The sequence below is a fragment of the Amblyraja radiata genome, chromosome 13 (genome assembly GCF_010909765.2).
Source record: "Amblyraja radiata isolate CabotCenter1 chromosome 13, sAmbRad1.1.pri, whole genome shotgun sequence".
Taxonomy (NCBI): domain Eukaryota; kingdom Metazoa; phylum Chordata; class Chondrichthyes; order Rajiformes; family Rajidae; genus Amblyraja; species Amblyraja radiata.
This window is the reverse complement of record NC_045968.1, coordinates 14,687,411-14,709,763: the sequence shown is the minus strand read 5'-3', so window position 1 is coordinate 14,709,763 and position 22,353 is coordinate 14,687,411. Positions and strand designations below refer to the sequence as shown.

At 48.2% G+C, this 22,353-nt stretch overlaps 1 protein-coding gene across 1 annotated transcript in view; it reads left to right on the top strand.

Moving 5' to 3' along the window:
• pex5l (peroxisomal biogenesis factor 5 like) overlaps positions 1–18,616 on the top strand; it is an 84,220-nt gene extending 65,604 nt beyond the window's left edge. Inside the window, exons 5-14 of the mRNA XM_033032241.1 lie at positions 3,581–3,704; positions 4,695–4,794; positions 6,767–6,862; positions 9,644–9,760; positions 10,493–10,636; positions 12,484–12,554; positions 13,389–13,586; positions 14,955–15,120; positions 15,939–16,096; positions 17,781–18,616. Coding sequence (XP_032888132.1) covers positions 3,581–3,704; positions 4,695–4,794; positions 6,767–6,862; positions 9,644–9,760; positions 10,493–10,636; positions 12,484–12,554; positions 13,389–13,586; positions 14,955–15,120; positions 15,939–16,096; positions 17,781–17,979 — 1,373 coding nt within the window. The 3' untranslated portion in view covers positions 17,980–18,616. The remainder of the gene's footprint in view (positions 1–3,580; positions 3,705–4,694; positions 4,795–6,766; positions 6,863–9,643; positions 9,761–10,492; positions 10,637–12,483; positions 12,555–13,388; positions 13,587–14,954; positions 15,121–15,938; positions 16,097–17,780) is intronic.
• Positions 18,617–22,353: the final 3,737 nt, after the last annotated feature.

The following is a 22,353-nucleotide window of genomic DNA, read 5'->3' as shown; positions in this document are numbered from 1 at the left end:
CCATTGACTTGGCCTCCGCAGCTGTCTGTAACAATGAATTCCACAGATTCACGACCCTCTGAGTAAAGAAATTCCTCCTCATCTCTATATACTGTGTATATTTTTTCCATCCTTACGTTTTGTTAAATGCCAGAAGATTCGGTCTTCACAAAAATACAACAAATGTCTGAGCAGAGAATAGCTTCCGCTAAGTTTATGGGGGGAAAAATAAGTTTTTAATGGAAACTTAATCCAATCAGTCAAAGGGAAAATAGAAGTTTGTCTCTTGTCTTTGTTGCGTTGAGTTTAGTTATAGTTCAATTTATTATCGTCACGTGTACCGAGGTACAGTGAAAAGCTTGCTGTCCGGTCAAAGTAAAGACTGCATCTGATTACATTGAAACTGACCTCCATGCCCAGATGCAGGATAAAGGGTAGAACATTTAATACAAGATAAATGTGAACCATGTGAGATAATGCTGAACCTGCCTCCACATATTTGATTCATTTGATTTGATTTGAATAGAAAATAATATCAGAGAGAGAGGTTAGGACGGTGATGGGGTGACATTTTGGTGTCCTTTATCATGTTCATAAGTTCATGTGATAGGAGCAGACTTAGGCCATTCGGCCCATCAAGTCTACTTCGTCATTCAATCATGGCTGATCTATCTCTCCCTTTCACCCCATTCTCCTGCCTTCTCCCCATAACCCCTGACACCCGTACTAATGAAGAATCTATCTATCTCTGCCTTAAAAATACCCACAGCCGTCTGAGGCAACGAATTCCACAGATTCACCACCCTCTGACTAAAGAAATTCCTCCTCATCTCCTTCCTTGTATCTGTGTATCTGTACACTGTAAATGGCTCGATTGTAATCATGTAAACATAGAAAATAGTATTCGGCCCTTCAAGCCAGCACGGCCATTCAATATCATGGCTGATCATGCTAAATCAATATCCTGTTCCTGCTTTCTCCCCATATCCCTTGATTCCATTTGCCCGAAGAACTATATCTAACTCTCTCTTGAAAGCATCTTGAGAATCGGCCTCCACTGCCTTCTGTGGCAGAGAATTCCACAGATTCACAACTCTCTGGGTGAAAAAGTTTTTCCTCATCTCAGTCCTAAACGGCGTTGACAATCATGTATTGTCTTTCTGCTGACTGGTTAGCACGCAGCAAAGGCTTTTCACTGTACCTCGGTACACGTGACAATAAACAAACTCAACTAAACGAGACATTTATTGTAGTTCCAGAGACCAAAGTTAAAATTCTAACAATGACTCAAAAATGGAGAAGACAATAGACAATAAGTGCAGGAGTAGGCCATTCGACCCTTCGAGCCAGCACCGCCATTCAATGTGATCATGGCTGATCATCCCCAATCAGTACCCCGTTCCTGCCTTCTCCCCATATCCCCTGGCTCCGCTATTTTTAAGAGTCCTATCTAGCTCTCTCTTGAAAGCATCCAGAGAACCTGCCTCCACCGCCCTCTAAGGCAGAGAATTCCACAGACTCACGACTCTCTGTGAGAAAAAGTCTTTCCTGGTCTCCGTTATAAATGGCTTACCCCTTATTCTTAAACTGTGGCCCCTGGTTCTGGACTCCCCCAACATCGGGAACATGTTTCCTGCCTCTAGCATGTCCAAACCCTTAACAATCTTATATGTTTCAATAAGATACCCTCTCATCCTTCTAAACTCCAGAGTGTACAGGCCCAGCAGCTCCATTCTCTCAGCTTATGACAGTCCCGCCATCCCAGGAATTAACCTTGTAAGAGGATTTAGCATCACAGCGCCACCTTGCAGTGAGTCTGGGCATTGGCAGCCTGCATGTCATTGTAAGTAAGCATGCAGGTACAGCAGACAGTGAAGAAAGCGAATGGCCTGTTGGCCTTTATAACAAGAGGAGTTGAGTATAGGAGCAAAGAGGTCCTTCTGCAGTTATTCAGGGCCCTAGTGAAATCACACCTGGAGTATTGTGTGAAGTTTTGGTCCCCTAATTTGTGGAAGGACATCCTTGTGATTGAGGGAGTGCAGCGTAGGTTCACGAGATTGATCCCTGGGATGGCGGGACTGTCATATGAGGAAAGATTGAAAAGACTAGGCTTGTATTCACTGGAGCTTAGAAGCATGAGGGGGATCTTATAGAAACATATAAAATTATAAAAGGACTGGACAAGCTAGATGCAGGCAAAATGTTCCCAATGTTGGGCGAGTCCAGAACCAGGGGTCACAGTCTTAGAAAAAAGGGGAGGCCATTTAAGACTGAGGTGAGAAAAAAACGTTTACACCCAGAGAGTTGTGAATTTGTGGAATTCCCTGCCACAGAGGGCAGTGGAGGCCAAATCACTGGATGGATTTAAGAGAGAGTTAGACAGAGCTCCAGGAGCTAGTGGAATCAAGGGATATGGAGAGAAGGCAGGCACGGGTTATTGATTGGGGACGATCAGCCATGATCACAATGAATGGCGGTGCTGGCTCGAAGGGCCGAATGGCCTCCTCCTGCACCTATTTTCTATGTTTCTATGAGGAGATCTTATTTTAACATATAAGAATATTAAGGGTTTGGACACTCTAGAGGCAGGAAACATGTTCCCGATGTTGGGGGAGTCCAGAACCATAGTTCAAGAATAAGGGGTAGGCCATTTAGAACGGAGACGAGGAAACACTTTCTCTGAGAGTTGTGAGTCTGTGGAATTCTCTGCCTCAGAGGGCGGTTCTCTGGATACTTTCAAGAGAGAGTTAGATAGGGCTCTTAAAGATAGCAGAGTCAGGGGATATGGGGAGAAGGCAGGTACGGGGTACTGATTGGGGATGATCAGCCATGATCACATTGAATGGCGGTGCTGGCTCGAAGGGCCGAATGGCCTACTCCTGCAGCTATTGTCTATTGTCTATAAAGAGGGAGCCCAGATTGTGATGAAATATGTCTGTACATTGAAAGGTCTAATCTGCTCTCTTGTTCCACCTTCAGTAAACTTAGTCACTCAAGAAGAGTCTCGACCCATTCCATCTCTCCAGAGATGCTGCCTGTCCCGCTGAGTTACTCCAGCATTTTGTGTCTATCTTTGGTGTAAACCAGCACCTGCAGTTCCTTCTTACACATCACAACTTCTGCATTCGTTACCAATGAAGGCCGATGTGTAGAACGACATTTTGACCACCCTATCCACCAGTGACGCACCCTTCAAGGGTACCTGTGCCCCTAGATCCCTCTGCTCTACATACTTACACCTTTACCCACACAGGTCACGGGGAGAACGTACAAACTATGCGCAGACAGCACCCGTAGTCAGGTTCGAACCCGGGTCTCTGGCATCAACTCTACTGCTGCACCACCGTGCAGCCCTGAGTTCCTCCAGCACTTTGTCTTTCCACTCCAGATTCCAGCATCTGCAGTTCCTGGTGATTCTATTTATTTCTGATTTTCTTTGGGGGGGGGGGGGGGGGGGGGGGGGGGGGGGGGGGGGGGGTGTGGGGCTGCGTACACACTGAATAATTTATACTCTGTGGGTTGGGGGGAGGGGGGGATCAGAATGAAGGCTAAATAATCTCCTCTTGCCTGCCAATAACAATCTTCTCTTTCTCCACTCTAGTCACTATCCCGCCGCGGATAGAGAAATGGGAGGAGGTGAACTTGAATAGCGCACGGACTCCCGAGGAACCGTGGCTTGCAGAGAGAAGGTGTTCCAAAAGGATTGTCTCCCAAGAGTTCCTCTGGTAAATATTGTCTCTTTTATCTATCTTATAAGCGGGTCGATGGTGGAGAGGGTCAAGAGCTTCAAATTCCTGGGCGTGCACATCTCTGAAGATCTCTCCTGGTCCGAGAACACTGATGCAATCGTAAAGAAAGCACATCAGTGCCTCTACTTCCTGAGAAGATTACGGAGAATCGGGATGTCAAGGAGGACTCTCTCTAACTTCTACAGGTGCACAGTAGAGAGCATGCTGACCGGTTGCATCGTGGCTTGGTTCGGCAACTTGAGCGCCCTGGAGAGGAAAAGACTACAAAAAGTAGTAAACACTGCCCAGTCCATCATCGGCTCTGACCTCCCTTCCATCGAGGGGATCTATCGCAGTCGCTGCCACATAAAGGCTGACAGCATCATCCAGGACCCACATCATCCTGGCCACACACTCATCTCCTGCTACCTTCAGGTAGAAGGTACAGGAATCTGAAGACTGCAACGACCAGGTTCAGGAATAGCTGCTTCCCCACAGCCATCAGGCTATTAAACTCAACTCAAACAAAACTCTGATCATTAATAGCCCATTGCACTTTATCTGTTTATTTATTTATGTGTGTATATATATATTCTATGGTATATTGTTGACACACTGATCAGTTCTGTGTTTATTTATGCCTACTATATTCTGTTGTGCTGAAGCAAAGCAAGAATTTCATTGTCCTATCTGGGACACATGACAATAAACTCTCTTGAATCTTGAATCTTGAATCTTATAAGATCCTATAAATTCTCATAGGAGCAGAATTCGGTCATTCGGCTCCTCGAGTCTACTCCACCATTCAGTCATGGCTGATCTATCTCTCCCTCTCAGCCCCATTTTCCTGCTTTCATTAGTGTTCGGAGCAGAATTAGGCCATTCGGCCCATCGGGTCTACTCCGCCATTCAATCATGGCCGATCCATCTTAAATATTTAATTCTGGATTCTCATTTTTGTCTTCACTTATTTGTCATCCCGCGCAGGTCTGCAGAGAATAAGGTCTCGACTGAACTAGCAACCAGGAAAAATACGACGGAAGTGCATTCATCATTAACTGAACTGGAGCAGCTACCGACACCGCAGGTAACAACGTATGTGTAGGAAGGGAGACAAAAAATGCTGGAGTATCTCAGCGGGTGATGCATGGGTCCATGGAGAGAAGGAATAGGCGATGTTTCGGGTCGAGACCCTTCTTCAGATAGATGTCGGGGGGACGGGAAGAAGAAAGGAAGAGGCGGGGACAGTGGGCTTGTGGGAGAACTGGGAAGGGGGATCGGGAAAAAGCAGGGAGAAGAAAGTCGCCCTGCCATCACCCCCCCTTCCCAGTTCTCCCACTAGTCCTACTGTCTCCGCCCCTTCCTATCTTCCCCTCCCCCTGACATCAGTCTGAAGAAGGGTCTCAACCCGAAACGTCGCCTATTCCTTCTCTCCATAGATGCTGCCCCACCTGCTGAGTTCCTCCAGCATTTTTTGTCTACGTTCGATTTTTCCAGCTTCTGCAGTTCTTTCTTAAACATATAGTGTTTACACCAAAGATGGACAAAAAAAGCTGAAGTAACTCAGCAGGACAGGCAGCATCTCTGGAGAGAAGGAATGAGTGAGTTCTTCAGACTGAAGAAAGGTCTCGACCCGAAACGTCTCCCGTTCCTTCCCTCCAAAGATGCTGCCTGTCCCGTGAGTTACTCCAGCTTTTTGTGTCTATCCACAGGCAAGGTATCTCATTTGAACATGGTGAGCCAGAAACTCTGCATAGAAGGAATGGGTGACGTTTTGGGTCGAGACTCTTCTTCAGATGCTGATTAATACTTTAATGTGCTTCTTTAATATTCAGGCAATATAGACTCATAGAGTGATACAGCGTGGAAACAGGCCCTTCAGCCCAACTTGCCCACACCAGCCAACGTGTCCCAGCTACACTAGTCCCATCTGCCAATGACAATAGACTATAGACAATAGGTGCAGGAGTGGGCCATTCGGCCCTTCGAGCCAGCACCGCCATTCAATGTGATCATGGCTGATCATCCACGTTCAGTACCTCGTTCCTGCCTTCTTCCCATATCCTCTGACTCTACTATCTTCAAGAGCCCTATCTAGCTCTCTCTTGAAAGCATCCAGACAACCGGCCTCCACCGCCCTTTGAGGCAGAGAATTTCACAGACTCACAACTCTCTGTGTGAAAAAGTGTTTCCTCGTCTCCGTTCTAAATGGCTTACCCCTTATTCTTAAACTGTGGCCCCTGGTTCTGGACTCCCCGAACATCGGGAACACGTTTCCTGCCTCTAGCGTGTCCAAACCCTTAATAATCTCACATGTTTCAATAAGATTCCCGCTCATCCTTCTAAACTCCAGAGTATACAAGCCAAGCCGTTCCATTCTCTCAGCATATGATTGGTCCAGATCCCTCCAAATCTGTCCTATCCATGTACCTGTCTAATTGTTTCTTAAACGTTGGGATAGTCCCAGCCTCAACTACCTCATCTGGCAGCTTGTTCCATACACCCACAACCCTTTGTATGAAAAAGTTACTCCTCAGATTTCTATTAAATCTTTTGCCCTTCACCTTGAACCTATGTCATGTGGTCCTCGATTCACCTACTCTGGGCAAAGAGACTCTGTACATCTACCCGTTCTATTCCTCTCATGATTTTATGCACCTCTATAAGATCTCCCCTCATCCTCCTGCGCTCCAAGGAATAGTGTCCCAGCCTATACAACCTCTGCCGATAGCTCACACCCTCCTGTCCTGGCAACATCCTCGTAAATATACAATTGTGTAGGAAAGAACTGCAGATGCTGGTTTAAATCGAAGGTAGACACAAAATGCTGGAGTAACTCAGCGGGACAGGCAGCATCTGTGGAGAGAAGGAAGGGGTGACGTTTCGTGTCGAGACCCTTCTTCAGACTCCATTTTTAAAGTTGTGATTTTGCAGAATTAGTAATTACAATTTCCCGTGTAAATATTACATGAACTTTTAAGTAATTTTCTTGACAGTATGAATGTAACGACGATGACTGTAAAAATGGCGATGTAATTTTGTGTGGTTGTCACCCGCAGGCTCGGGTGAGCAAGGAGCAGGCGCGGGGAAGTGCGGCACTCACCAGGAACCACTCCACCGAGGAAGAGTTCGAAAAGGCAAAGGCGGCAGTCGAGGTCTCGGAACTTCTCCCCTCTCCTCTTTCCCGAGGTTATTCCTCACCAGGCGGGGTCGGCGAGGCCAAACACTTGGAGATCTGTGGGTAGACACAAGATGCTGGAGTAACTCAGCGGGTCAGGCAGCATCTCTGGAGAGAAGGAATGGGTGACGTATCGGGTCAATGACATAGATCCATACGTCATATGAGGAAAGATTGGAAAGACTTGTATTCACTGGAATTTAGAAGGATGAGAGAGGATCTTACAGAAACGTATAACATTGTAAAAGGACTGGACAAGCTAGATGCAGGAAAAATGTTCCCAATGTTTTGGCGAGTCCGGAACCAGTGGCCACAGTCTTAGAATAAAGGGGAGGCCATTTACGACTGAGATGAGAAAAAAAATGTTTTCACCCAGAGAGTTGTGAATTTGTGGAATTCTCTGCCGCAGAAGGCAGTCGAGGCCAATTCTCTGGATGAATTTAAAAGAGAGTTAGATAGAGCTCTAGGAGCTTGCGGAATGAAGGGATATGGGGAGAAGGCAGGCATGGGTTACTGATTGTGGATGATCAGCCATGATCACAATGATTGGCGGTGCAGGATCGAAGGGCTGAATGGCCTCCTCCTGCACCTATTGTCTATGTTTCCATAACTGCACCTGAGCCACGCACTGCTCACTCATATCTAGAGTCACGGGTACTGACAACTCAATAATGAAGCACGTACCTGCTGCAGCTTAGCTGGCCGCTACATGTGATAACAGATAGTATACAACAGACCAGTACAGTACAGGGGGCAGGCCCTTCAGCCCCCATAGTCCGTGCCAAACATGATGCCAAGACCATTTCTTATCTGCCTGCACGTAGACAAAAGTGTTGGAGAAACTCAGCGGGTGAGGCAGCATCTATGGAGCGAAGGAATATGGGAAGGAGGGAGAAAGCAAGGACTACCTGAAATTGGAGAAGTCAATGTTCATACCGCTGGGGTGTAAACTGCCCAAGCGAAATATGAGGTGCTGCTCCTCCAATTTACGGTGGGACTTTTCAGGTAGTCCTTGCTTTCTCCCTCCTTCCCCTCCCCTTTCCAGCTCTCCCAGCCTACGGTCTCTGCCTCTTCCTTTCTTCTTCCCGCCTCCCCCCAACCCCACATCAGTCTGAAGAAGGGTCTGGACCCGAAACGTCACCTGTTCCTTCACTCCATAGATGCTGCCTCACCCGCTGAGTTTCTCCAGCATTTCTGTCTGGTAGTTTAACTTGGTGTGTTTGGAGATAAAGAGTAAAGACAGGCCCTTCAACCAACCAAGTCCGCGCCGACCAGGGATCACCCCGCACACTAGTTCTATCCTACACACTAGGGACAATTTACAGAAGCCAATTAACCTACAAACGCACATGTCTTTGGGATGTGGGAGTTGCTGCCTCACAGCGCCAGAGACCAGGGTTCGATCCCGACTACAGGTGCTGTCTGTACGAAGTTTGTACGTTCTCCCAGTGACCTGCGTGGGTTTTCTTCGAGATCTTTGGACTCCTTCCACACTCCAAAGACGTCTAGGTTTGTAGGTTAATTGGCTTAGTATAAATGTAAATTGTCCCCAGTGTGTGTAGGGTAGTGTTAGTATGCGGGGATCGCTGGTCGGCGCGGACTTAGTGGGGCAGAAGGGCCTGTTTCCGCACTGTATCTCTAAACTAAACTTAACTTAACTTATTAATGTTTAATGTTTTATGTTTCCTAATTGTCATTGTATGTCGTTGTCACGTGCGGGCAGAGCACCAAGGCAAATTCCTTGTATGTGAATACTTGGCCAATAAACTCGTTCATTCATTCATTCAACTTAACTAAACGAAACTAAACTAAACTAAACTTAACTGAACTAATCCTGGAATGTTGCAGGAATGTTATGAAAGAAACAGAAGGTAGATTCTTCCCATTTTCTTTTTAGAACTATTCGCAATCAAACACAGCTTTATCTGCCAAGTACCTCAGCGACTGTGACGCGGAATACTTTGTAATGTTGCCCTTTACCTAGCGACCGTTTGTATACCTTGGCCATGCTAAGCAAATATTTTTACAGTGACTCGTCACATTTTGAAGGGAGGTGAGGAGGAACTTCTTTAGTCAGATGGTGAGGGTAGTTAATTTTAAGTTTGCAGTTCCTTCTTAAACAAATAATTTTTAGTTTAGTTTAGTTTAGAGATACAGAACGGAAACAGGCCCTTCGGCCCGCCAAGTCTGCTCCAACCATCGATCCCCGCACATTAACACTATCCTACACACACTAGAGACAATTTTTACATTTACGAAGGCAATTAACCTACAAACCTGTATGTCTTTGGAGTGTGGGAGGAAACCAAAGATATCTGAGAAAACCCACGCAGGTCACGGGGAGAACGGACAAACTCCGTACAGACAGCACCCGTAGTCGGGATCGAACCCCGGTCTCCGGCGCTGCATTCGCTGTAAGGCAGCAACTCTACCGCTGCGCCACCGTGAACGCCCTAAATCTGTGGAACTCATTGCAACAGAGGGCTGTGGAGGCCAAGTCAGCGGATACTTTTAAGGCAGAGATGGACAAATTCTTGATTAGAACCGGTGTCAAGGGTTCTGGGGAGAAGGCAGGAAAATGGGATTAGGAGGCAGAGATCAGCCATGATTGAATGGCGTTATAGACCCGATGGGCCAAATGGCCTAATTCTACCCCTATAACTTGTGACATTAAAGTATTCATTCATTCAACCTAACATACTTACACATTTGCACTTTTTTCTTTCTCTCTCTCCCTCTCTCTTTCTTTCGCTACCAGTCTGACACAGAATTCTGGGATAAGATGCAAGATGAGTGGGAGGAGATGGCGCGTCGGAACTGGATCGCTGGGGATGAGCCACCGCCAACGAATACAACGATCTCCGTGCATGAGAAGGTAACTGGGAACGTCACGGAGTGAATCAATCAGACAGCGTTGCCAGTATTGCCTGCTTCCGTCATTACTTTGTGTAAGAAGGAACTGCAGATGCTGGTTTAAACCGAAGATAGAAACAAAAAGCTGGAGTAACTCAGCGGGACAGGCAGTAGTCAGTTGTACAGGGCCCTAGTGAGAGTATTGTGTGCAGTTTTTGTCCCAGCATTTGAGGAAGGACATTCTTGCTCTTGAGGGAGTGCAGCGTAGGTATACAAGGTTAATCCCCGGGATGGCGGGATTGTCATATGCTGAGAGAATGGAGCGGCTGGGCTTGTATACTCTGGAATTTAGAATAATGAGAGGGGGTCTTATTGAAACATATAAGATTATTAAGGGTTTGGACACGCTAGAGGCAGGAAACATGTTCCCAATGTTGGGGGAGTCCAGGACCAGGGGCCACAGATTAAGAATAGGGGGTAAGCCATTTAGAACGGAGACGAGGAAACACTTTTTCACACAGAGAGTGGTGAGTCTGTGGAATTCTCTGCCTCAGAGGGCGGTCGAGGCCGGTTGTCTGGATACTTTCAAGAGAGAGCTAGATAGGGCTCTTAAAAATAGCGGAGTCAGTGGTCAGTGGTCGGTGCGGACTCGGTGGGCTGAAGGGCCTGTTTCCACACTGTTAAAGTCAGATACCGACAATGATTACAGTTTGTGAATGACGCTGGATTTGTTCCTGTGTCCGTTTTGCCGCAGGGCTATTACTTTCACACGGACAACCCTTACAAAGACTGGCCCAATGCTTTCGAGGAAGCGATCAAGAAGCAGAAGGAGGGGGATCTACCCAGCGCGGTCTTGTTGTTGGAGTCAGCCGTTCTCCAGGACCCCTACGATGCAGAGGTGGGCGGGCAGCCGGCAACGGTTACATGGTTCATAGTGAAGTACACTAGGCCCTTGTGTAGCGGGTCGCTGGGTCACGGAGCTCGGGGAATGGCTGGTCACACACACACACACACACACACACACGCACGCACGCACGCACGCACGCACGCACGCACGCACGCACGCGCACACACACACACACGCGCACACACGCACACACACACACACACACACACACACACACGCACGCACGCACGCACGCACGCACGCACGCACGCGCACACACACACACACACACACACACACACACACCACCCAGGCTGGATCTACTGCCACCACCACCGGCACTTGTGCCGACCGCAAGCCGCCACCATCGACTCTACCGATCCTCGCCCCTCCCCCGTCCACCATCAGACCGAGACCGGCAACACACCGAGACTCCAGGCCCAGTTCCAGACCCAGACTCTGAAGAAGGGTCTCCACCCGAAACGTCACCTATCCATGTTCTCCACAGATGCTGTCTGACCCGCTGAGTTACTCCAGCACTCTGTGTCTATCTTAATACAGTGCTGGACTTTGCTGAGATCTTCCCAACAGCAGGCTCTGAACTCATCACCTGGACCAGCTGAGGACGGGACCGCAGGTGCACGATGCACATGCAATATGCACACTCGCCTGCCCGACAAATATCCCAGTCATCCAGCGCAGAAACAGGCCCCCAACCACCTGGTCCACGCCCACCAAGGTGCTCCATCAAACCTCGTTCCACCGGCCCGCATTAGACCCATATCCCTCTAAACCTGTCCCATCCATGCACCTGTCCAAATGTCTTTTAAATGTTGTTATAGTCCCAGCCTCAACTACCTCCTCCAGCAGCTCGGTCCATACACCCACCACCCTCTGTGTGAAAAAGTTGCCCCTCAGGTCCCTATTAAATCTTTCACTGCTCGCCTTAAACCAGAGGTCGGCAACATACGGCCCGCGGGCCAGATCTGGCCCGTAACCTGAAATCATCCGGCCCGCAGGCGGATTTTCTTTTCAATTAGTTTTGGCTTTCAGACGACCTGGGAACTGCAGAAAACTAATTGAAAAACACATGAAAACTATGTATTATTAGTCTGTATTATTACTGATTTATGTATTATTAGTATGTACTATTACTAATTATTAATTTAGTTAGTATGTATTATTACCTCCATTTTGGGGCAGGGGGGCCCGCCATCCACTCACAAACATTGGTTCTGGCCCCAATGTAGAACAAGGTTGCCGACCCCTGCCTCAAACATCAGAGATTAGTTTATTGTCGCGTGTAGCGAGGTACAGTGAAAAGCTTTTGTTGCGTGCTAACCAGTCAGCGGAAAGACAACACATGATTACAATCGAGCCATCCCCAGTGTACATATACATGATAAAGGGAATAATTTTAGTAAACCAGCATCTGCAGCTCCTTGTATGCACATTCATGGAAGTTCGTTATTTAGTATGTGTTTAGAAAGGTTTAGTTCAGTTTAGAGATACAGCGCGGAAACAGGCCCTTCAGCCCACAAGTCCGTGCAGACCAGTGATCCCCGCACACTAACACTATCCTACACACACTAGGGACAATTTACAATTTTGCCAAGCCAATTAACCTACAAACCTGCACATCTTTGGAGTGCGGGAGGAAACCGGAGTACCCGGAGAAAACTCACACAGGCATGCAAACTCCGTACAGGCAGCATCCGTAGTCAGGATGGATCCCGAGTCTGTGGCGCTGTGAGGCAGCGACTCTAGTACTGCGCCCCCATGCCGCCCGCATCTTTCATGAATGCTTTTATTACTGCTGCTACCACTGTGCATTATAGAGAGTGTTTGTGTGTACACAGGCATGGCAGTATCTGGGGTCCACACAGGCAGACAATGAGAATGAACAAGCAGCAATTGTTGCTCTCCAGAGGTAAGTCCCAACAAACTTGTCAAACGTCCTTATTATACCCAGCTTTCTCTACGAACCCAAATTATAACTCCAGGAATGAACTGCTTTTCACTCAGTTTAGTTTAGAGATACAGCGCGGAAACAGGCCCTTCGGCCCACCCGGGTCCGCACCGACCAGTGATCCCCGCACACTAACACTATCCTACACGCAATAGGGACCTTTCACGACCAAAGGAGACCTCTCACGACCATACAGGCGACCCCTGGTGACATGTCGCGGTGACCTCTCACAACCATAGGAGACCTCTCTCGACCATACAGTATGGTCGTCACAGGTCTCCAAAGAGTCGTAGCGTCTTTCTGGTCGCCGCTGGATTTTCAACATGTTGAAAATTCAACGGCGACCTATGGCGGGTGCTGGCAATGGCCGAAAAGGTCGCGTAAGTGGGACAGGATACAGCGCGAAAACAGGCCCTTTGCCCCACCGAGTCCGCGCTGACCAGCGATCACCCCGCACACTAACACTATCCTACACACACTAGGGACAATTTACAATTCTTATCGAATCCAATTAGCCTGCAAACCTGCACGTCTTTGGAGTGTGGCAGGAAACCGGAGCGCCAGGAGAAAACCCACGCAGGTCACGGGGAGAACGTACACAAACACATTGTAGTGTGGCAGGAAACCGGAGCGCCCGGAGAAAACCCACGCAGGTCACGGGGAGAACGTACACAACCTCCATACAGACAGCGGCCGTAGTCGGGATTGAACCCGGGTATCTGGCGCCGTGAGGCAGCGACTCTACCTCTGCGCCGCCGTGCCACCCTGCGAGCTTTTTCGTTCTCGCCCCTCCAGGTGTCTGGAGCTGCAGTCGTGTAACCTGGACGCCCTGATGGCGCTGGCCGTGAGTCTCACCAACACGGGGCTCCAGCACCAGGCCAGCGAGACGCTGAAGAGCTGGATCCGCCACAACCCCAAGTACAAGTTCCTCGTCCGCGGCAAGACCGGATCCCCCGGCGCCGGACCCAAGGAATCCAAAGATGCAGGAGGAAAGTAAGCGCTAACCCCAGCCTTGGGAATGGGTGAGAAAATCTGTGGGGCAAAGATAGTTCCTGACATGTCACAAACTGGGCTCTGTGGTCAGGGCTGTTGGGAGTTCATAAGTGATAGGAGCAGAATTAGACCATTCGGCCCATCGAGTCTACTCCGCCAGTCAACCATGGGTGATCTAACTCTCGCTCCTAATCCCATTCTCCTGCCTTCTCCCCACAACCTCTGACACCCGTACTAATCAAGTTGTGGAGAGAAGGCAGGAGAGTTAGATCAGCCATGATTGAATGGAGTAGATTTGATGGGCCGAATGGCCTAAATCAGCTCCTAGAACTTATGAACTGATGCATTGACAGTTGTAAGACTCGGCATGGAGACCGCCCGAGAACGTCAGATGCCTCGAAATTGTGCAATCCCTTGCCTTGACAAATGTTGCCAATTTTATTGATACAATATGGAAACAGGCCCTTCAGCCCATTGAGTCCATGCCGACCATCTTCTCCTTCTTCCTCTTGCGAATGAAACATAAACCAAAGGAATAGTTAGATCTCAAGCCGGGTGTTGGGTGTTCTGCGTCAATGTCTGCCAGGCCCTGAGCTCCATTTGGTGGGTGGTTGTGCGGGCACCCAGAGATGACATGGTTGGCTGTCTGTTGTTCTGCTCCGCATTCACAGGCTGGGCTCTGGCGGAGCCCCCATCTCCACACGCTGGCATCGAAACGCCCAACTCCAGTACCAAGTCTGTTGAGCTTCACCCATGCTCCTCACCCATGGGGAGCTCAGACCCTGGACAGCTTTTATCTGGTGAAGAGATGTAGCTGTGTAATGGAAATGAGGTTGCCTTCCACTCCATCAATCACACGTTCACACTAGTTCTATGTTATCCCACGTTCTCATCCAGTCCCTACACACTAGGGGGCAATTTACAGAGGGGCCGATTAACCGTCAAACCCGCACGTCTTTGGGATGTGGGAGGAAACCGGAGCACCCGGAGGAAATCCTCGTGGTCACAGGGAGAACGTGCAAACTCCACACACACACAGACAGACAGCACCCGAGGTCAGGATTGAACCCGATGGTCTCTGGCCCTCGTTCGATCGCTCGTGTGTCAGACGATGTAGCTTCTGTCGTTGTCCAATATGTTGACAGAATTGTCGCCCGACGCATCACAGAGTGCATCGTGCCGTCGCTTCCAGGGATGGCCACCAGGAGGCGGCTGTGAGGCATCAGCTCTACCCGCTGCGGCACCGTGCCGCCCCACCCCCCACGGTCAATCCACTTTTGACACTAGTTTGTGAACGATCCATTTATGAATGGAAACATCTTCCTTTCCTCAGTTGACTTTATCTCTGTAACTTTAATTTCTTTTTAGTTTGTTCCTTGCAGAAGTGAAAGATTTGTTTCTGAAAGCTGCAGAAATGAACCCGGACACGATCGACCCCGACCTACAAACGGGACTGGGGGTCCTCTTCAACCTCAGCGGGGAATACGACAAAGCTGTCGGGGCTTTCAATGCCGCCCTTACCATCAGGCCCCAGGTACAACCTCTGTGTTTCATAGACGTTACAGGTGCAGCGCATATTCCGCCATTATTATTGTTGCCGAGATTGCTGCTTGAAAAATGATCTCCCGGTGGCTCAGCACCTCAACTCCCCCGCCCATTCCCAATCCGACCTTTCTTTCCTGGGCCTCCTCCATGGCCAGAGTGAGTCCCACCGCAAATTGGAGGAGCAGCACCACATATTTCGCTTGGGCAGTTTACACCCCAGCGGTATGAACATTGACTTCTCCAATTTCAGGTAGTCCTTGCTTTCTCCCTCCTTCCCCTCCCCTTCCCAGCTCTCCCACAGACCACTGTCTCCGCCTCTTCCTTTCTTCTTCCCACCCCCACATCAGTCTGAAGAAGGGTCTCGACCCGAAACGTCACCTATTCCTTCTTCTCCCTATAACCTCTAACACCCATACTGATCAAGAATCTATCCAGCTCTGCTTTAAAAATACCCAATGACTTGGCCTCCACCACCGTCCGTGGCAATGAATTCCACAGATTCACCACTCTCTGGCTAAAGAGATTCCTCCTCATCTCCTTCCTAAATGTATGCCCTTTAATTCTGAGGCCGTGCCCTCTGGTCCTAGACTCTCCCACTAGTGGGAACATCCTCTCCACATCCACTCTATCCAGGCCTTTCACTATTCGGTAAGTTTCAATGAGGTCCCCCTCCCTCATCCTTCTAAACTCCAGCGAGTGCAGGCCCAGTGCCGACAAACGCTCGTCATGAATAGTGTTCCGTAGGCTGATGGATCCTGGATTAGCCTGACGGTTGTTGTAATAATGATGGCTTTTTTTATCTCCCAGGATTATTTATTATGGAATCGTCTGGGAGCCACCTTGGCCAACGGAGATCGGAGTGAGGAAGCGGTGGAGGCCTACCAAAGGGCGTTGGAAATCCAACCAGGTTTCATCCGCTCCAGATACAACCTGGGGATCAGCTGCATAAACCTGGGCGCCTACAAGTAAGGACAAAACGTGGCTTGATAGTGTGAAGTAGGGTCTCGACCCGAAACATCACCCATTCACTTCTCTCCAGAGATGCTGCCTGTCCAAAGTCAAAGTCAAAGTCAATTTTATTCATCACATGCACCCGAAGGTGCAGTGAAATGAATTTGCCAGCAGCGATACACTTAAAAAGAACACACAATACACAATAGAATTTAACGCAAACATCCACCTCAGCATTCTTCACTGTGGTGGAAGGCAAAAAAAGTTCAGCCAGTCCTCCTTTGTTCACCCGTGGTCGGGGCCGTGAACCCTCCGTAGTCGCTGCTATGGACAACCCGATGTACAGGTCCTCTCGTCAGGATGATCCAGCCTCCGACGTCGGGACGGTCGGACACACTCTGCGGCTTGAAGGTCCCGCTGAGTTAGTCCAGCTTTTGGTGATTAAAACCAGCATCTGCGGTTCTTTCCTACACAAAACTTAGCTTGTTTGTGCTTGAATAATTGTGTTTATTGAAAAAGGGACTTGGATTCAAGATTCGAGAGACATTTATTGTCACATGTGCCAATTGGCACAGTGAAACTTTGGGGTCACCGCACAGCCGTACCAATAATAAAGAACACAACACACGATAGACTTTAACACAAACATCCCCACACAGCGGAATCAAAGTTTCCCACTGTGAGGGAAGGCAGCAAAGTTCAGTCATCCTCCCCCTTGTTGTTCTACGATAGGGGTGGTGCAGCGGTAGAGTTGCTGCCTCACAGCGCCAGAAATCCCGGTTCGATCCTGACTACGGGTGCTGTCTTGACGGAGTTTGCAACTTCTCCCTGCGTCCGCGTGGGTTTTCTCCGGGTGCTCCGGTTTCCTCCCGCGCTCCAAGGACTTGCAGGTTTGTAGGTTAATTAGCTTTGGCTAAAAGACGACAACAAACGATTTTCACTGGACTCGGTACATGTGAGAATAAACTAAACTGAAACTGAAACTGAAACTGAACTGAAATTGTCCCTAGCATGTAGGACAGTGCTGGTGCACGGGTGATCGCTGGTCAGCATCAACTCCGTGGGCCAAAGGGCCTGTTGCCGTGCTGTATCTCTAAAGTCTAAAGGATATTTGTTACTCTTGAAAACCAAGTGAAGCCAAAAGAGGTTTAGTTTTATTACGGTCACGTGTCCTGAGGCACAGTGCAAAGCTTTGTTTTTGCATGGTACCCAAATAGATCAGATATACCATCCCGTACAGAAATACAAGCATCTCAAACCCAAGCACAATAGGTGGAGCAAAGGGGAAGATACAGAGTGCAGAATATAGTTCTCAGCATTGGGAACTCGGGAACTTGTGGAACTGTGTTCACGATTGCCGTAGAATTCCAGGAATGAGTGGGCTAACATACGATGAGCGTTTGTCGGCACTGGGCCTGTACTAGATGGAGTTTAGAAGAATGAGGGGGGGTCTCATTGAAACATACAGATTAGTGAAAGGCTTGGATAGAGTGGACCAAGTCAGTGGATATGTTGAAGACAGAGATAGACAGATTCTTGATTAGTGCGGGAGCCTGGGGTGATGGGGAGAAGGCAGGAGAATGGGGTTTGGTGGGAGAGGTAGATCAGCCGAGATTGAATGGCGGAGTAGACTTGATGGGCCGAATGGCCTAATTCTGCTGCTAACATTGTAACCTCTGCCCTTTGTCTGTGTTGCAGGGAGGCGGTCAGCAACTTCCTCACGGCACTGAGCCTGCAGCGGAAGACGCGGGCGGTACAATCCTGCCACCAGTTCATCTCGGGCAGCATTTGGACAGCGGTGCGGATAGCCCTGTCCCTCATGGACCAGCCCGAGCTCTTCCACGCAGCCCACGTCGGGGACCTGGACACCCTCATGAAAGCCTTCAACATGGACTGAGCTGCCGCAGGGTCACGGCCTGCAACCCCCCCGTACACACTGCACACTCACCCCGAAATCCCAACCCCAGCACCAACCAACAGGTGGACCTTGACCCAAAGCCGCCCTACGCTTGGAAGAACAAACCAAATTTGGATGTACAGAACTTCAACCCAAGTTCAGACTTACACTTCAACGTACAGTCTTCTGGGTGGTGATGTAAACGGACTTTATAATACTTGAGATAATATTGCATTCTTGTTTAGATTCTTCAAAGTGTCTTTTGGTTCTAGTCTGGTAAATTAACCTGGTAATCGCATACGATGCCCATCAAAACGGGTGTCAGGGGTTACGGGGGAAAAAGGCAGGAGAATGGGGTTAGGAGGGAGAGATAGATCAGCCATGATTGAATGGCGGAGTAGACTTGATGGGCTGAATGGCCTAATTCTCCTCCTATCAACTTATGAATGTATGGAAATGACAATCACTTTCCCTCGGGGAAACGTCAGCAAAACCATGTTGAATGAAATCGGAAAAACTCATCTCAATCATAAAGGCACATGTTTGAGCAAGGCAGGCATTAAGTGCTGCCAAATATAGATCAGGACCATTTCCAAACCACTTGCACTGAAGCATTGAGTGTGGGCGTCACGGTGGCGCAGCGGTAGAATTGCTGCCTCGCAGCGCCAGAGACCCGGGTTCCATCCCGACTACGGGTGCTGTCTGTACGGAGTTTGTACGCTCTCCCCGTGGGTTTTCTCCGAGGTCTTCGGTTTCCTCCCGCACTCCAAAGACGCGCAGGTTTGTAGGTTAATTGTCTTGGTGTGAATGTAAAATTGTCCCTAGTGTGTGTAGGATAGCGTTAGTGTGCGGGGAATCGCTGGTCGGCATGGACTCAGTGGGCCGAAGGGCCTGTTTCCGTGCTGTATCTCTGAACTAATCTCAACTAAACACCCTGCCCATTATCTCTCGTGCTTCAAACCTTGCCACTTGAATGAATCAGCTACCTCAGTGGAATAAATCTGATTAAATTCAGTTTGGTTTCCGGATAGATTCAGGGAAGGTTTCCCCAGTAGGACAAATTAATAGATTTTAGATATGAATGAATAAGAGAGAGAACTAAACGAAAGATTTAATATGGGCGTCACGGTGGCGCAGCGGTAGAGTTGCTGCCTCACAGCACCAGAGACCCGGCTTCGATCCCGACTACGGGTGCTGTCTTTACGGAGTTTGTACGTTCTCCCCGTGACCTGCGTGGGTTTTCTCCAGGATCTCCGGTTTCCTCCCACACTCCAAAGACGTGCAGGTTTGCAGGTTAATTGGCTTCGGTAAAATGATTAACTGTCCCTAGTGTGTGGATGAGGATAGTGTTAGTGTGTGGAGGAGGATAGTGTTAGTGTGCGGATAAGGATAGTGTTAGTGTGCGGAGGAGGATAGTGTTAGTGTGCGGATAAGGATAGTGTTAGTGTGTGGATGAGGATAGTGTTCGTGTGCAGGGGGATCGCTGGTCGGCGCGGACTCGGTGGGCCGAAAGGCCTGTATCCAAGCTGTATCTCTAAACTAAACTAAACTAAAGGTGCCGTTAAGTACAGGAATGTGGTGCAGGGTTGAAAGATTAGCCACCATCCTACTGAAGGCTGAGCTCCACTCTCAATGCTGGAGTAACTCAGCAGGTCAGGCAGCATCGCTGGGGAACGTGAATCGTTGATGTTTCGAGCCGGGGACCCTTCTTCAGACTCAAGTTCTTTATTTTGTTGTAAATCAGCTTCTTCAGTTCCCTGTTTGTACGTCTTACTGAAAGGGGTCGGGAAAGCACAAGGGGCCGAATGGCCACTCCCCCGACTTTTTGTTTCTTGCGTCCTTGAATAACGCCACACCGTGAATCTATCCAAACTCCACATGGAACAAACAAACGCCGACACATGAATCTACAGATGCTGGAAACTTGAACAAAATGCAGGGGCAAGTTAGCGGGTCAGGCAGCATCTGGGGTGGCGATATACTGTAGCTTTAGGAGATCTAGCTCATTGCAGCTTTACGTAAAAACCTACCTTATCAAAGTTGGATACCTGCTACTTCGAGAGATACAGCATGCGTAGATCAGCAAGCACTTTTCAAAAAGCTTATACATTTTCCAAAATATAAGACATGAACTACAGATTATTAATGACTGTACATGAGGCTTGTTTTGCACATATCTATGAGTTATATCGAAAGCATTAAACATGTCCATAAATATATTAACTGTAAAGAGAGTTGTCCACATTATCTTGTAAATAGTTCATCTGCCTATTTGTTGTGGCTGAAGAATTAATTTATTTTAATTAAACCACTTCTGATTTAGTCACAGCAAGCAAAAAAATATATATATATTTCTATTCTTAATGGATATTTCTAAGGCAGAGACAGATAGATTCTTGATTAGTGCGGGTGTCAGGGGTTCGTGGGGAGAAGGCAGGAGAATGGGGTTAGGAGGGAGGGAGAGATAGATCAGCTACGATCGAATGGCGGTTTGGACTTGATGGGCCGAATGGCCTAATTCTGCTCCTATCACATATGAACTTAATTATAAACAAATTCTGGCTACTAATCTACGCAAGGTTTATATTTGCAACTCCCTAGCAGTAGCATGGACAATAGACAATAGGCAGGAGGTGGCCATTCGGCCCTTCGAGCCAGCACCGCCATTCAATGTGATCATGGCTGATCATCCCCAATCAGTACCCCGTTCCTGCCTTCTCCCCATATCCCCTGACTCTGCTATCTTTAAGAGCCCTATCTAGTTCTCTCTTGATAGGACCACAGTGTATTTTTCTCCATGGCGTAATATTGCTTTGACATGAATTTAGAAGCTTGTCTGTGTGATCGCAGCAAATATTTGGTTAGTCTGTAGTTTCCTAAAACACTTTGGTTCCATTTGGGAACTCTGTAAGAAATGAACCGCCTAGTTCTGAGGGACTTTGAATTAATTGTATACTGAGTGACTATATCACCCGCTGTGTAAAACTCCGCAGCTAATTTAAAATGCTTTTACTTTGAACCTTCAAACTGGTGCTTGCACTAAACGAGGATATGCCAGTGCAGCATGAGGGGATTTACATTAAGTACAGAATTTAACAGGGTATTTAAATAAAATTAAATATGCACAGTTTATTTGCTGTATAGATTCTCTCTAATAAAACTCACTTTGAAATGTGTTCCTCTTTCTGTTGTGACATGGAATATCGAGTACCATTCACCGGCATTCTCAGTGGGAACCATATTTCTGCAGTACAATTCAACTGAGCCGTTCAAAAGGGTGCCGCAGATGCTGGAATCTGGAGCAAAACTCAAACACTTCTTGTACCCACGATATGGTGATCAAGAACCAGGGGACATAAGTGTAAGGTGAGAGGGGGAAGATTTAATTGGAACCTGAGGGGGCAACTTTTTTCCACACAGAGGGCGGTGTGTGCATAGAGAAAAACATAGCAGAAAAAACATGAAATTAGGTGCAGGAATAGGCCATTCGTCCCCAGCATATGCTGAGAGAATGGAGCGGCTGGGCTTGTATACTCTGGAGTTTAGAATGATGAGAGGGGATCTTATTGAAACATATAAGATTATTACGTTTTTGGACATGCTAGAGGCAGGAAACATGTTCCCGATGTTGGGGGAGTCCAGAACCAGGGGCCACAGTTTAAGAATAAGGGGTAAGCCATTTATAACGGAGATGAGGAAACACTTTTTCACACAGAGAGTGGTGAGCCCGTGGAATTCTCTGCCTGAGAGGGCGGTGGAGACCGGTTCTCTGGATACTTTCAAGAGAGAGCTAGATAAGGCTCTTAAAGATAGGGGATGTGGGGAGAAGGCGGGAATGGGGTACTGATTGGGGATGATCAGCCATCGTCACAGTGAATGGCGGTGCTGGCTCCAAGGGTCGAATGGCCTACTCCTGCACCTATTGTCTATTGTCTAATATGATCATGGCTGTTCCTGCTTTCTCCCCACTGCCTAAGGATTAAGGGTATTTATAGCGTCCATTTAACCCACAAACCCGCACGTGTTTGGGCAGTGAGTAGATACTGGAGAACCCGGAGGAAACCCAGGCAAAAACAGAGAGAACGTGCAAACTCCACACAGACAGTGAAGGAAGACCCTGCCTGCATAATGACACTGGGGAAAGGAGAGAGATCACCGTTGTTTCTTAACAGATATTGTTACAAAGAAACATTTATATATCAGGATATTATATAGAAACAGAGAAACATAGAAAATAGGTGCAGGAGTAGGAGTAGGCTATTCAGCCCTTCGAGCCAGCACCGCCATTCAATATGATCATGGCTAATCATCTAAAATCAGTACCCCGTTCCTGCTTTCTCCCCATATCCCTTGATTCCTTTAGCCCTAGGAGCT